The sequence below is a fragment of the Dipodomys merriami genome, unplaced genomic scaffold, assembly GCF_024711535.1.
Source record: "Dipodomys merriami isolate MVZ:Mamm:240054 unplaced genomic scaffold, mDipMer1.0.p SCAF_33, whole genome shotgun sequence".
Taxonomy (NCBI): Eukaryota; Metazoa; Chordata; class Mammalia; order Rodentia; family Heteromyidae; genus Dipodomys; species Dipodomys merriami.
This window is the reverse complement of record NW_027204826.1, coordinates 3,545,041-3,560,616: the sequence shown is the minus strand read 5'-3', so window position 1 is coordinate 3,560,616 and position 15,576 is coordinate 3,545,041. Positions and strand designations below refer to the sequence as shown.

The following is a 15,576-nucleotide window of genomic DNA, read 5'->3' as shown; positions in this document are numbered from 1 at the left end:
CAGCTTGGACCTTTCATCCCGGCCACTCAGGAGGCTGAGACCTGAGGATCATGATTGGAGGCCAGTCCAGAGTGGCGGGGAGACTTCTTCTCTCCAACGAGCCACCAAAAAGCCACAAGTGCCACTTGTGGCTCAAGTGGTAGAGCTCCAGGCCTGAGAGGAAAAGCCAAGGAACAGCGTCTAGGCCCTGATTCTATCTTCAGTATTGGCGTTAAAACTAATAATAAGGGCTGGGAAGATGGCTCAGTGGTAAAGTGCTTGCCTCACATGCATGAGGCCCTAGGTTGGATTCCTCAACACCACGTAAAGTAGAAAGAGCTGGAAGTGGTGCTGTGGTTCAAGTGGCAGAGCCTTGAGCTGAGGAGCTGAGGGATAGCGCCCAGACCCCACGACCAACAAAAATAATAATAATAATAACAAAGGCTAGGTGCCCATGGCTCACACCTCTCATCCTAGCTACTCCGGAGGCTTAGATCTGAGGATCATGGTTTGAGGCCAGCATGGGCAGAAAAGTCCATGAGAGTCTTATCTCCCATGAACTACTCAGAAAACCTGCCGATGGCACTGTGGCTCAAGTGGTAGAATGCTAGACTTCAGCTAAAGAAACTCAGGAATAGCACCCGGGCCCTGAGTTCAAGCCCCAGAACCAGAGGGAAAAACATCCATGCTAGGGTCCTGGGATCAGGGGATTCTAGGTGCCCCCTGGGATGTGAACTGCACACCTTGCTTTTGTTCCCGGGGTCCAGGGGGTACCCATGTGCATCCGAACTCTCCTCCTCCACTCGCCTGGAACATCCAGGTTCAGAGCCAGCCCCACATGACCCCTGACCCTCCTCCAACTTCTACCTGGACCCCATCCAGGCCTCCAGAACTCCCTTCTAGAACCTTCCCTGGGATTGGTACAGCCTTGGAGAGCCCTTTCCCCTCCTCACCATGCCAGGTGGACCCTGGGGAGTTGGGAGCAGGTGGAGACGCCGCAGACAGGCTGCGGGAGATGGATGGCCCAGAGACGCTGTGCACACAGGTGGGTCCAGGGCCAGGCCTCAGCTCCAGGCAAGCTCAGGGCGGGTCCCGGGATGACAGCCAGCGCTGGGACACTCTGGGCTCAATGCCTGGAAAACACTTCCACATGCGTAGCCAGCTGCCCCATAGGGACCGGCGTTTTGGCTTCTGCACAGGATCTTCCAGAACGTTCTCCACATAGTCCCTTGTGTGCATGAAAGAAAGCTCCCTCACCCCTGTTGTTTACATGCAAACATGCATGGGTGCAACTTCAGAGGCCAGCCAGACACCCGTGGCTCAGGCCTGCCATCCAGGCTGCTCTCGGGGCTGAGAGCTGAGCCCAGTCGAGAAGGTCTAAGAGACGATTCTCTCCAAGAAGCAGCCAAAAGCCAGAGGCGGGAGTGTGGGTCAAGGGGTAGAGCCGCAGCCTGGAGCAGAAAAGAGCCAAGGGAGAATGCTCAGGCCCTGAGGACTGGCACCACATCAAAAACAGCCGACACCTTGGGAAGGTTCCAGTCTGTGAGAGGATCTCGGTGCGGGCCAGAGCCTGTGCTTGTGTGGAGGAAGCTGAGTTTAGAACTCAGACCCGGCTGTCTCAGCACCGCCAAGCTCACAGGAGCTGGCCTGGCCGCCCCCCGCGGCCGCACAGCTGACTTTCTGCGTTGTCCACAGGATCTCCTGGGCAGCAGCTCTTCAGACAAGTTTAACCTTCTGGCCAAGCTGGAGCGCGCTCAGAACCGGATCTTGGCCCTGGAAAACCTGGTGGGTGAGGTGAGCCTTGGCTCACTGCTCAGCCTGCCACCAAGATGGAGGCTCAGTACACAAGTAGGGTCAGGGCTGAGTAGGTGACCAGGACCAGGGCTTAGTATGTGACTAGGATCCAGGCTTGTCAGTGACCAGGGTCAAGGCTCAGTGTGTGACCAGGATCAAGGCTCAGTACGTGGTCAGGATCAGGACTCTGTGTGTCCCAGGATCATGGCTCACTGCGTGACCAGGATCAAGGTACAGTGTGTGACACGGATCAAAGCTTAGTGTGTGAGCACTCTCAAGGCTTTGTGTATGACCAGGGTCAAGGCTTAGTATGTAGTCAGGATCAGGACTCTGTGAATGACTAAGATCAGGCTCAGTGAATGACCCTGATCAAGGCTCACTTTGTGACCATGATCAGAGCTCAGTGTGTGACCAGGATCACGGCTCAGTGTGTGACCAGGATCAGAGCTCAGTGTGTGACCATGATCAGAGCTCAGTGTGTGACCAGGATCAAGGCCCAGTGTGTGACCAGGATCAAGGCTTAGTGTGTGACCAGGATCAAGGCTCAGTGTGTGACCAGGATCAGGGCTCAGTGTGTGACCAGGATCAGGGCTCAGTGTGTGACCAGGATCAGAGCTCAGTGTGTGAGCCCTGTCCCGGCTCAGTCTGTGATCAGAGTTGGGCTGAGGGCTCAGTATGCTGTGGGCTGTAGAGTCGGTCTGTCTGTGTGTTGGAGCCCTGGCTGAATGGCCCTTGTCCGGCTTCCCTGGGTATGCTGGGGTGGCGCAGGGGTGGCGCAGGCCCGGCCCTGTGTGCATGGGCCGCACTGCCGGGGCCTCTGCAGCGCCTGTCTGGTGTGTGCAGCTGGAGGACTCGGCGCGGCGCTGGGGACGGGAGAAGCAGGACCTGGCCACGCGGCTGCAGGAGCAGGAGCACGGCTTCCGGCATGCCTCCAGCCTCGTCCTCACAGACCCGGCTGTGAGTCAGGCCCAGAGGAGAAGGCCAGGGGTTCAGGAGACCGGGGCCTGGAGGAACATGGGGGGGCAGCTCCTGCAGGGGGAGCTCTGTCCCTGTTCCCCCCCCTCCCCGTTCCTCCAAGTATTGCTTCAAGATGACTGTGGCCAGGTCCTGGGGCTCACACCTGTAATCCCAGTTCCGCACAGGTGGAGATCTGAGGACCAAAGTTCAAAGCCAGCCCAGGCAGACAGATCCATGAGATTCTTCAATGAACCAGCAAAAAGGCTAGAAGTGGAGCTGTGGTTCAAATGGTTGAGCACCAGCCATATGAACACGCAAGGCTCTGAGTTCGAGCCAGTTCCCAGTGACAGCATGGCTACGTTGCCCAGGCAGCCCAGGGCTGAGCTACCACGTCAGGAGCCACACACACTCCCCCCCACGCTCAGCCTCGGTCCTGGATTCTCCTGCTCCAGGGCCTTCCATCCTTCGCTCATGATAGAGGGTTCCAGAAAGTACTGTGGACTCTTTTTAATTATTTTCTGTACCGGTGCTGGGTCTTGAACACAGAGCCCGGATGCTGTCCCTGAGCTCTTCTGCTTTGTCTGGCTTTTGGCTGGTTCCCTGGACATAGGAGTCTCATAGACTTTCCTTCCCAGGCGGCCATGGAACCGCGATCCTCAGCTCTCAGCCTCCTGAGTGGCTGGGATGACAGGTGTGAGCGCCGGCGCTCAGCACCCTCCCAGTGTGTCCTCCACTTCCACCCCAAACCCTTCCTCTGTCTGACCCCAACCCTGGGCGCCTCCACACCCCAGACGCCTCACCAGGGCCCCTGCTCAGCCTTGTGGCATCACAAGCCTGGGAATCTGTCAGAAGTCGGGAGGCCTCGGCTGTGGGTTGTTGGGTCCCTGGACACGGGGCACCATCCTCACCTGAGTCACCTTGCATTCCGCAGAATGTCTTCATCTCCTCCACGGACCCCCAGCAGCCCCCAAAGCTGGAACCCCAGCAGCCGGGCAAGCCGGCTGCCTCCCCGAAGGAAGCGGCCGACTCCCCCCACACCTGAGCGAGCCTCATGCCTCAGTAGGCCCAGGATGACTCTATTAAATACCATAGCACATCACCAACGCCTCCTGCGTGGTCCTGGCAGCTCTGAAAAGCCTGAGGCCGCAGGGGGCCCAGGGCATGGCAAATGGGAGGGAGGGGAAGAGGAGATGGGGGTACAGGGCGGGGTGCCAGGGGCTCACATCCTAGCTACTGAGGAGGCTGAGATCTGGAGGGTCACGGTTCAAAACCCGCCCAGGTAGGAAAGTCAGTGAGATATTGATCTCCAGTGAACCAGCAAAAAGCCAGAAATCGGGGCTGCAAAGTTGGCTCAGTGGTAGAGCCGCTTGCCTTGCATGCATGAGGCCCTGGGTTCAATTCCTCAGCACCACATAAGCAGAAAAAGCCAGAAGTGGCGCTGTGGCTCAGGTGGTAGAGCACCAGCCTTGAGAGAGAACGCCAAGGAAGAGTGCAAAGCTCTGAGTTCCAGCCCCAGTACTATCAGAGAGAGAGAGGACAGAGAGACAGAGACAGACAGAGGGTGGCGTGGGGGGGGGGGGGCTGGGGGGCCAGGCCAGGCAGGCTGGAGGCCAGGCAGGTCGGAGAAGCCTGCAGCTCTTCTGAGCAGATCACCCCACACCAGCCCCTCGCCCCCAGGGACCACAGTCCTGGCTGCACCCCCAGGATGGAGCAGAGCCCAGAGCTGGCCTCATCCACGGAACGGGGGGTGTCCTACCCAAGAGGCAGCGCCGGCCCTGGCCAGTGACATGGAGGCCAGCCTCACCCCCAGCCCTGGGGGAGCCTGGGGGCCAGCCCTGCAGCTTCCTGAGCCACTGTGGGTCCCAGGATAGAATGTGCTGGAAATGAACATCCCAAGTGGAGGTCTACTGTTTAATGGCTTCCTGGGGTCAGGGCAGAGGGCAGGGCAGAAGGCGGCGCTGAGCTTGGGGTGGGGGGTTGGAGATTCAGGGGTCCCCCTGGGCCATCGGCAGTGCCGATGGGGCGGGGTCCGGGGCGAGGGGCAGGAAGGTGAGGAGGATGGGCTTGTCAGGCACCAGGATGAGGCTGAATTTGGTCCCCACCTCGCTGAGCTGCTGCAGTTCGATGCGGAAGTTCTCCAGCACCTGGGGGCGAGGGGCGGGGCGGAGGGGGAGCAGCGTGGGCTGGGTGGGAAGGGGCGTCTCTCCTGGGATCCAGTCACCCACTCAGCCACGGACAGCGGCCAGCTCCAAAGAGCGGGTCACCACCCCAAAACCAGCCCCCCACCCGGGCTCCCAGAGGATTGCTGCTGGCTGCTGGGTCGGCTGAACCTAAGCCTGGACCCCCATCTCTCAACCCTGCCCGACCCTCAACCCTGCACATCCCCACAGAAGGGGTGGACAGCCCCCACACACATACACAGATACACACACATGCACACACATACACAGCACCAGTAGCTCATGCCTGGAATGCCAAGCTATTCAGGAGGCAAAGATCTGAGGACAGCACTTCAAAGCCAGCCTGGGCAGTGAAGTCTGTGAGACTCTTATCTGCAGTGAACCACAGAAAACACGTGGAGCTGTGGCACAAGTAGTGGAGCGCTGGCCTTGAGGGAAAGAGCTCAGGGACTTTGCCCAGGCCCTCGGTCCAAGCTCCATGACCAACCCAGACAATAAAATAAAAATAAGATGCCCTTGGCCCTGTTCTCCTGGGGCGGAGGAGGAGGAGGAGGAGCAGGAGGGGGAGGGGAGGGGGAGGAGATAGAAGAGAGGAGAGGATGAAGTAGGAGATGGCTGGATGAGTCCTCAGGGCCAGGCCCAGCCCGGCCACACAGTAATGAGCACCGTCATCTGCAGCGCTGGAGGAGGGGAGATGGAGGAGGAGATGGAGGAGGAACTGGAGAAGGGGGAGATGGAGGAGGAGGAGGAAGAGAGATGGAGGTAGAGGAGATGGAGGAGGAGGAGGAAGGTGAGATAGAGGGGGAGGAGATGGAGAAGGAGGGGGAGATGGAGGAGGAGGAGGAAGGTGAGATGAGGAGGAGGAGATGGAGAAGAAGGAGGAAGAGATGGAAGAGTAGCTGGAGAAGGGGGAGGGGGTGGGGAGATGGAGGAGGCAGAGATGGAGGAGGAGGAGATAGAGGGGGAGGAGGCAGAAGAGATACAGGAGAAGCTGGAGGAGGGGAAGATGGAGGAGGAGATGGAGAAAGAGGAGATGGAGGAGGAGGAGATCCAGAGGGAAGAGCTGGAACAGGAGAGGGAGGAGGAGCTGAAGAGGGAGGAGCTGAAAGAGGGGGAGGAGCCGGAGGAGGAGGAGCAGGAGGAGGAGTGGGAGGAGGAGGAGCAGGAGGAGGAGGAGCAGGAGGAGGAGGAGCGGGAGGAGCAGGAGGAGCGCAGGCCTGGCGCACACTCACGTGCATGAGCAGCACCGCCATCTCCAGCTCTGCGATCCTGCGGCCCAGGCACTGGCGCACGCCCCAGCCGAAGCTGAGGAAGCGGAAGTGCGTGGCCGCCTTGTCTTTCTCCAGCCAGCGCGCGGGCTGGAAGTTGCTGGGGTTGGAGAAGACGCTGGCATCCCGGCCCATGGCGTAGTTGGCCACCTGCACCAGCGTCTGGGGAACCAGAGGGTCAGAGGTCACAGGTCACAGGGGGGCTGGCCTCCCCTGATGGCACCCCCGAGACCCAGGGAGGACACGCTGGCCACTGCGTGACCTTGAAGGGGGCCCTGTGACCTTGCACGAGGCCCTGTCCTTCTCAGCCCTTGGGGAAGGCCCAAAGCAGCTGGGCAGATCACAGGAAGGACTTCCCACCCTACCCCGCCTGTGTGGCCTTTCCTTGGATTTCCATGACGTTTGGGGTCACCCACCACCCCCTCACCCCATCTGTCCCCAATCACACCAGCCACCCCCGACCCCCAGTGCCCCAGTTCCCAGCACCCCGACCTTGGCAGGGATCTTGTAGTTCTGGAGCACTAAGTCGTTCTCCGGGTATCTCTGCACGGTTACAGAGATGGGGTGCAGCCTGCAGGAAGAGGACACCAGACACTGACAGACCCCCACACACACACAGAGCCTGGACGCAGACTGCTCCTGCCCTCCGTCCCCGGGGAGGACCCCTGGGTAAACAGAGGCAGGACTGCGTCTCCCTCCCCCTTCCCAGACTCTGCTGGCGCTGGTGTTGAACTTGGGGCTTGGAAATGCCTTCCAGGCCCAGGGCCGGGCCTGAGGGGGCCCCTGGGCTCACCTCAGCGTCTCCTTGATGCTGGCTTTGAGGAGCGGGACCCGGTGGAGCATGGCGGCCATGCTGCCCCGGGCCTGGCGCCGCGCGGCCAGCACCTCTCTCCGCAGCTGCTCCTGCACCTTCGGGTGGCGCCCCATCTCGTACAGGTGCCACTGCAGCGTCATGGAGGTCTGCCAGGAGACACGGGGGGTGTGCGCATGCGTGTGTGTGCGTGTGCGTGTGCACACACACGCCCAGCCTGGGGCTTGAACTCGGGGCTTTCTGCTGGTTCTGCTGCAGATCAGAGTCTCACAGCTTTCCTGCCCAGGCTGGCTTCAAATTCAGATCCTCCCATCTCAGCCTCCCGAGGAGCTGGGCTGGCAGGCGTGAGCCACGGCCCCCGGCTCACGTTTTCACTTCTTCCCACCATCTGCAACGGCAAAGCCTACAGCGCCAGAGGCAAATGTGCAAAAGGAAAAAGAAAATCTTCCCAGGCCGGGCATGGTGGCTCACGCCTGTCATCCTAGCTACTCAGGAGGCTGAGATCTGAGGATCCTGGTTCAAAGCCAGCCCAGCCAGGAAAGTCCGAGAGACTCTTATCTCCAATAAACCACTGGAAAACCGGAAGTGGTGTTGTGGCTCAACCAGTAGAGAACTCGCCTTGAGCTGAAGAGCTGTGGGCCCAAAGTTCAAGTCCCATGACTTTCAAAACCAAAAACCAAAAATCTTCCAAAGGCTGGAATGTTCTGGAGGGAAACCTAGATCCTCCTTCTGTACTCCCATTCACACCTAGTATACATGCCTCAAGAGGCTGAGATATAAGGATCCCAGTTCAGAGCCAGCCGGGGCAGCAAAGCCCATGAGACTCTTCACTACAGAGGAAAAGCAAAAAGCTGGAAATGAAGATGTGGCTCAAGTGGTAGAGCGCCAGCCTTCAGTGAAAAAGCTCAGGGACAGTGTCCAGGTCCTGAGTTCAAGTCTCAGTACAGGGACAAACACACGCACACACACACACACACACACACACACACACACACACACAAACACACACACGCGCGCGCACACACACACACGCACACGCACACACACACAAACACACACACACGCGCGCACACACACACACACACACACAGAGCCTGCTCCTCCCTGTCCACTCTGGGGTCCCAACACCGGAAATAAGATGGCTGATGAGCCTCAGGCCCTCGGGCCTCACTCATCAGGGAGATTGGAGCCAGGAGAGGGAGGCAGCTGGAGGGGATCTGGTGGAAGATTCAGGGCCCATGGCTGGAGGGGAGGCGCCTGGGCTCAGGAGGCCCCGGTGGCTCCCGGGCCTGACTCACCGTGTCCACGCCCCCCGCCAGCATCTCCGTGACGTTGGCCTCGATGTTCTCCTGCGGGAGCTTGTTCTGGTCCAGGAGGCTGTAGAGCACGCCTGGGTACCTGTCCACCTTCCTTCTCCGTCTCAGGTCCAGGTAGAAGTTCTGAGTGTAGTTGCTGGCTGCCGGATGACAGGGGAGGGCCGGGGCGGGGGTGGCGGTTTTACTGAGCTGCTGCTTTGTGCTGAGCCTTGGTAGGTATCGTTTAATTCTCTTCCTTGCGTTCCCCCTTGCAGGCGCTCTACCAGCTGAGCCAGTCCTTTGATCTTTCTAGGAGAGTTCCCTCCTGCTTTATGTTTTGCCCATTGTGGGGCTTGAACTCAGGGCCTAGGCGCTGTCCCTGAGCTCTGCAGCTCAAGACCAGTACTCTCCTACTCTGAGCCACAGCGCCACTTTCGGTTTTCTCATGGGTCATTGAAGATAGAGTCTCATGGACTTTCCTACCTGGGCTGGCTTTGCACCTCAATCCTCAGATCTCAACCTCCTGAGGAGCCCGGATGACAGGCATGAGGCCAAGAGCACCTGGCTCCCCATCACCCCTTCTTTTCAGCCTTGATGGCATCTTGGGAGGGGGGGACAGGGGTGCCGTGGTCACGTGGGCAGGAGGGACCCAAGTGACCTTAGATTCCTCCAGGCCCCGGCCGGCCCCTCCCCGCAGCCTCGCTGTGTGTCCCAGGGAGGGGGGCAGGCCGAGCCCCCACCTTTGTTGAAAATCGTGTCCCAGGCATCCTTGTGATCCTTCCAGATCTTGGTGCGGAGGAGGCGGAAGAGGCCGGGCGGCAGGTGCAGCATGGGCACGCTGCTGTGGAACATGTGCTCAATGGCGTCGATGAACCTCTGGTTGTCCGGGTCGACCATCTCCTCCAGCATGCCCAGCCGCTCCCCGAATATGACGGAGGTGATCGCTGCGTGGAAGGGACGGCGGAGGCCGAGGTGAGGGGAGCCCCTGGCCTCCTCTACCCCAGCCTCCACGGCAGCCCTCCCACAGCGCCTGGCGCTCGAACTCAGGGCCTGGGCGCTGTCCCTGGAGATTTTTCATTCAAGGCTCAGGCTCTACCACTTGAGCCACAGCTCCACGTCTGGCTTTTTGGTAGTTTATCGGAGGTAAGAGCTTCACAGATGCTGGGCGCCGGTGGCTCACGCCTGTCATCCTAGCTACTCAGGAGGCTGAGATCTAAAGATCGGGGTTCAAAGTTCAAAGCCAGCCTGAACCAGAAAAGTTGGTGTGATTCTTATCTCCAATAAACCACTCACAACAGCAGAAGTGGTGCTGTGGCTCAAGTGGTAGAGCACTTGCCTTCAGCTGAAGAGCTGAGGGACAGCGCCCAGGCCTGTTCAAGCCCCACGACAGAACAAAAAAAAAAGAGGGCTGGGAAGGTGGCTCAGTGGTAGAGCGCTTGCCTTGCATGCCTGAGGCCCTGGGTTCCATTCCTCAGCACCATGTAATCATTAAGAAAAAAGCCAGAAGTGGCGGTGTAGCTCAAGTGGTAGAGCGCTAGCCTTCAGCTGAAGAGCTGAGGGACAGCGCCCAGGCCCAGAGTTCAGGCCCCATGACTGGACCCAAAAAAAAAAAAAGAGTCTCACAGATGCTGGGCAACAGTGGCTCACACCTGCATCCTAGCTACTCAGGAGACTGAGATCTGAGGATCCTGGTTCAAAGCCAGCCTGGGCGGGAAAAGTCCTTAAGATTCTTACCTCCAATAAACCACTCAGAAAACCAGAAGTGGTGCTGAGGCTCAAGTGGTAGAGCACTCGCCTTGAGCTGAAGAGCTGAGGGACAGCACCCAGGCCCAGAGTTCAAGCCCCACGACAGACAAAAAAAACAAAACAAAAAAGTGTCTCACAGATTTTCCTGCCTGGGCCAGCTGAGAACTGCAATCCTCAGATCTCAGGCATGAGCTACCAGCACCCAGCTTCGAGAGTACTTTTTGATTGACTACATTAGCTACACACTTCCTGCCATAAGTCAGAGGGGAGACTAACCACCCAAATCCTTGGGTGATCCATTATCCAAGACTCAGTCTGACTGGACCTATGAGGCCCAAACCACCTGGGGGTTTTCTCACCTAGGAAATGAATTTGAATTATACCAAGTAGGGACTCAGGGTAAGATGAGCGAGGTCCGGGAGAGAGGGGACCCCACCCCTCCCCACCCCAGCCCCTTACACTCGAAGGCAAAGCGGAACAAGTCGTGACTGAGGTCCCCTGAGAAGGTTCCGGAGCACTGCTGCTTCACGCGTCTGTTCAGGAGTCTGACAAAGTCCTGAGACACGGCCTCCATCATGGGCACGAAGTTCTTGATGGCCTCCGGAGACATCACCTCCTGGTTCAGGACCATGCGGTCTGTCTTCCAGGCCTCCGACTTCCTGAAGAAGCAGGACAGCCCCACCCCCAGGGCCCCAGAATCAGAGACTCCGGGCCTGACCCCCACCCCTCACCCCCAGCCTGGGCCAGGCCTCCTGAGAGCAAGGGCTCCACCAGGCCTGGGGGAGGAGACAGCCGACCGCTGTGGCTCACGCCTGTCATCCCAGCTCCTGGGGAGGCTGAGATCTGAGGATCGCGGTGCGAGGCCAGCCTGGGCAGGAAAGTCCATGGGACAAGTCTTTATCTCCAATCAACCACTAGGAAAGTGGACGTGGAGCTGTGGCTCGAGTGGTAGAGCGCTCGCCTTGAGCTGAAGAGCTCAGCATCCAGGCCCTGAGTTCAAGCCCCAGGACTGGCCAAAAAGACAGAATAAAATAAATAATAATAATAATAATAATAACCCAAGCTCACTGCCTCCCGACTGTGCTGTGCGCACTGCAAGCGGGAAATGCAGTGTGTGTGCATGTGCGCGTGCACGCGTGTGCCTGTGTGCACGTGTGCTGTACTGAGGCTCGAACTCAGGGCCCATGCGCGCTCAGCTTCCTTGCTCAGCTGAGGCTCTGCCACTTGAGCCACGCCTCCAGTCCAGCTTCTTCCTGGTTGGTTTGGAAATAGAGTCTTCCACGCACACATTATTCATGAACAGTCTCTCGTCAGCTCACCCAGGGAGTCAAGGCACCCCGTCTGTCCCCCCCTCCTCTAGAGTGAGTCTCAGCCCCGCTCTCGGCCCCCTGACCCCCCGCACTCACTTGAACAGCACGCCGGTGGGTCTCTGGTAGCACTGGTGATATTCCACCCAGGGCGGGATGAGGTAGCGCTCCGGGTGACGCCCTTCCCCCTTAAACAGCACCGCCACATCCTCGGGGTCCATGATATACACAGACTCTGTGTTCCCAAGCTTCTCCCTGGAGGGGCAGGAGAGAGTGTCATCTCCAGGGAAGGGGCCTGCCCACGCTGGATGTGAACCACCATCCTCAGATCTCAGCCTGCTGAGGAGCCGGGATGACAGGGGTGAGCTCGGGCGCCCAGCTCTTTCTCCACGGTCACTGCGCTGTGTCACCCAGCAGCCCCCAATCCCCCGGCTGAGAGTGGATGCCTAGAGTCACAGCAGGCCACGACCTGGGTTCTAAACCAGCCAGGCCCTCCGCCGCGAACACAGAGTCCAACCTCTACCTCGATGAACTCCATGACACCCGTGTACACGCACCTCAGGCCGAATCTGCGCAGGAGTATGGGGCGGCTGCGTGCTGTGCGCCCTGTGGGGTTCCACCCGCTGCATGTGTTGTGTGGGGTACGTGTGCAATGAGGACTGTGCGTATTCCATGTGTAAGCCATACTACATCTATTGTGCGTGTGACACATGTGATAGGTGTGCGTGTGCGTTGTGTGGTTATCTGTGTGACACACGTTATCTAGGTTATGTTTCTTGTGTGTCAGGTGCGTTGTGTGTATTGTACTGATGTGTTGTGTGTTCCATGGGTTGTGTTTATTGTGCATCGTGTGTGTGACGTGTGTTACATGCACTATTCGTGGTGTATGATATGGGTGTTGTATTATGGGTGTGATACGCGTCCTGTTCTGTGGGTCCTTTTGTTGTATGTTTTACAGGCTATGTGTATTAAATGTATTCTGTGTCTCATGTGTGTTGTTGTCTGTATATATGTTGTATGAGGTAGATCGTTTATGTGCTATAAAGGTTATATGGGTTATGTGTAGTCTGTGTGCTGTATATGGATTAGGTGTGTTGTGTGTATTTTGTGTGTTCTATAGGTGACATCTGCTACATGTATATGTGTGCTGTATGAGTCCTATAAGTTATGCGTCATGTGTGTCATATGGATTGTGTGTATTGTGTGTATTATAAGGGTGATGTGTATAATATGTGATGTGTGAGGCCTATAGGTTAATTTTTGGTTTTTGTTCTTTGTTTTTGACACTTTCTCAACTTTATTGGTCTGGCGTACGCCCTGCTAGCCCAGGGCCGGTCCCTAGCACAGAGAGGATTGAGGTCAAACAGGGTCAGCCCCGACCTTGGCAACAGAGACAGCTGAGCCAAGGGAGCAACAGGTGCAAAAGTCCCAACGCTGGCACTTCAGGTGTGGCTGGCGTGGCGTCAGGACGCAGGCTGGCAGACACCGTAGGCCTCTTCTGGCAAAGGTCTGCGGTGGCAGCATTCCGCCCAGGGCAGCGGCTACGGACAGCGGGTGATTCTAGCCAGCAACTGCTGCGCCCAACATTCATCCAGGTCAAAGGGCGCAGAGTTCTGCCGCCGGGGGTCAGGGGTCCTTTCCGCATGCTGCACAGGCCTTGGCCCAGCCTTACCGGCCCGGCCGCCATCCAGCTGTTGCTGCACCTGCTGCCATGCTTCTGACACCAAGCGGACATTCCCCTCGCCTGCTGAGGTGTAAGTCTCCTGGCGTACCTCCAAGGATGGAGGAGTGGCAAGGGGCCGCCGGCCATGACACGCTTGAACACCAACCTTGGCCCTGGACTCGCAGGCGGCCGGGGCCCGGGCGGCGGCGGGGGCGGCGTGGCCTGCGTCTCCTGCGGTCGGCATTTCAGGAGCTCGCCCAGCCTGCTCCCCACCTGCTGCTGCGGGGACCCGTGCACCGCTGCGCCACCAGCTTGCTGGGCCCTTGGTGATGGTGTACATGGTGCGGCGTCGCACCCAGAGAGGATGGAAAGAAGAGAGGGAGGGAGGGAGGGAGGGAGGGAGGGCACACCATCTCTAGCATGGGGTGCAGGGTGAGGCTGGGTCTTCAGTATCTGAAACCCAGAGGCCTTTTCCTTCTGTAGACCAGAAGGCAGTGGGGGGGGGGACCCCAGGGCAGATCCTTGTGGGGAGAGAGCACAGCGCTAGCCCCGCGGCCCTGCTCACCTGTAGATGGTGCCATACTTCTGGAAGCTTCGCACGTGGTGGTGGTGGATGCGCTGGGCGCCTCCCTCCCTCCAGAAGTGGAATAGGTTCAGCCAGCCATTGTCCCCCGGGGACGGGATCTCGTGGAAGGGACGCGGCCCGGGCGTGGACAGGGTGGCCGTGCCTCGGCCCGGCTCGCCGGGATGCCCGGGGCTCTGGCGGCGCGTGCCCCGGGCGGGCTGGCAGCTTTTCCCCAGGAAACAGCGCCCAGGAAAGCCTTTGGGAAACATGACGTGGGCTGCAGCGGGCCTCGGGCCTCAGGGCTGTGCTTATAAAGGCTAGCTCAAGGCCGCTCCCTCCGCCTCGTCCCCCGCAGGCCCCTCCCACACCCAGACACGACGTCTCTCCCACATCACCACCACCAACACACCTGTCCTGGGTGTTTGCCTAGGGTGTGGAGCCGAGGAGGAGCACCATGGAAGCGCATTCAAGGCAGAGCAGGGCAGAGACATGGAGGCAGGAAGGCCCAGGCCCACACACCCCTGGCCACGTGGGCAGCCTCCTCCATAGCCCGCGTCTGTGATCACCTGCTGCCCACAGGCGAGAACCTGCCTGCCCACCTCTCCTCCCCGCTGCTGGCTGAAAACACCAGGCTGCGGGCAGAGCTGGAGAAGAACCACCACCAGTCGGCCCCCATGATCCTGCAGCAACAGGCCCTGCCGGTAAGAGCCTCCCGCAAGGCTGCCCTGGACCGGCCTACGTAGGTACCAGCCACGGCCAGGAGCACCAGCCAAACTTAACGTGCAAGCTGAGCATCCGCAGCTTGGACCTTTCATCCCGGCCACTCAGGAGGCTGAGACCTGAGGATCATGGTTGGAGGCCAGTCCAGAGTGGCGGGGAGACTTCTTATCTCCAAAGAGCTACCAAAAAGCCACAAGTGGCACTTGTGGCTCAAGTGGTAGAGCTCCAGGCCTGAGTGGAAAAGCCAAGGAACAGCATCTAGGCCCTGAGTTCTATCTTCAGTACTGGCGTTAAAACTAATAATAAGGGCTGGGAAGATGGCTCAGCGGTAAAGCGCTTGCCTCACATGCATGAGGCCCTGGGTTGGATTCCTCAGCACCACGGACAGTAGAAAGAGCTGGAAGTTGCGAAGGACCAGCTCGGCCGGAGCACTGGGACCGACGGGACAGGGATCTCGGGATAGGTGGGCAAGGAGTCGGCCAAGTGACACACGGACACAGACTTCACAGAGTTGCGTCTGAGTGTGTCTTCATTGAGGAGAATTAACATTTTTATACAGTGTGTGATTGTGACATAGAGTCTTTGTTTATTTAAGCACGTCATCAATTTCTTAAGAAGGCAAAGCATTGATGAATTCCATAAAAATTGATGATTATCCCACCAACGGTTTAAGCTAAGTGGTGCGAAACAAGTCTAGCTCATTGTTTAATAGAGTGCGTCATCTATTCAGCCTTTTCATGTTTAATAATTAACACACCTAAGACAGGGCTGTACTTATATTGTACTCTTTTTATTTTTATTTTTATCCAACGATTTTTATCTTTATAAGCTCCTGTATAAGGAAATGGTTCATCGGTTGCTTCAGGAAATATGATGTTACTAACTTTATATTTTGTGTGAAACCACCATCTCTTCCCTATAACGTAAGTTGGACTAAACTGAATCATAACTGTTGGGAGAATCTTGCTTTTTCTTTTATAATCTGAGGTCCCTTTTTTTTTTTAAAAAACTCTCTGAACTACTGGGATAACTCTTTCTAACTTAGTTTAATTCATTGATTTTGTCTGATGGACATACCTGGAAATTTTAAGTCTCTATATTTACTATGCATGAGCCACAAAACCACTTGTGAAGTTGTAGGAGTTTCTGGAGGCAGCGTCACATCAGATGATAGATGGAATGTGGCATTGCCCACATTTAATCTTTGGTCTTAGTCTTTATCACTTAGAGAAGCCGTCTCTATTGGACTGGAAAGATACAAGGTGCTCTGTTCTGATCAATAGAAAAATAG

General features: G+C 57.7%; 2 protein-coding genes and 1 pseudogene across 16 annotated transcripts in view; 1 reads left to right on the top strand and 2 right to left on the bottom strand.

The window, feature by feature from the left end:
• Ccdc33 (coiled-coil domain containing 33) overlaps positions 1 to 3,829 on the top strand; it is a 49,114-nt gene extending 45,285 nt beyond the window's left edge. For 4 of the 15 annotated variants that reach the window (XM_070042706.1, XM_070042704.1, XM_070042707.1 and 1 more), the window contains exons 17-20: positions 941 to 1,024; positions 1,675 to 1,773; positions 2,617 to 2,730; positions 3,662 to 3,829. In XM_070042706.1, the coding sequence (XP_069898807.1) occupies positions 941 to 1,024; positions 1,675 to 1,773; positions 2,617 to 2,730; positions 3,662 to 3,772 (408 nt within the window). In that variant the 3' untranslated portion in view covers positions 3,773 to 3,829. Of the gene's footprint in view, positions 1 to 940; positions 1,025 to 1,674; positions 1,774 to 2,616; positions 2,731 to 3,661 lie in introns of those variants that run through there. The other 11 variants (XM_070042713.1, XM_070042709.1, XM_070042714.1 and 8 more) reach the window with 7 other exon arrangements.
• Positions 3,830 to 4,627: 798 nt separating this feature from the next.
• Positions 4,628 to 13,834, bottom strand: Cyp11a1 (cytochrome P450 family 11 subfamily A member 1). The gene is made up of 9 exons (XM_070042701.1): positions 13,566 to 13,834; positions 11,437 to 11,592; positions 10,490 to 10,689; positions 9,025 to 9,228; positions 8,288 to 8,445; positions 6,972 to 7,138; positions 6,671 to 6,749; positions 6,143 to 6,340; positions 4,628 to 4,874 (listed from the first exon to the last, which is right to left on the bottom strand). The coding sequence occupies exons 1-9, from the start codon at positions 13,832 to 13,834 to the stop codon at positions 4,716 to 4,718; spliced, it is 1,590 nt and encodes a 529-aa protein (XP_069898802.1). The 3' UTR covers positions 4,628 to 4,715.
• Positions 12,688 to 13,340, bottom strand: LOC138841809 (MAPK regulated corepressor interacting protein 2 pseudogene; annotated as a pseudogene).
• Positions 13,835 to 15,576: the final 1,742 nt, after the last annotated feature.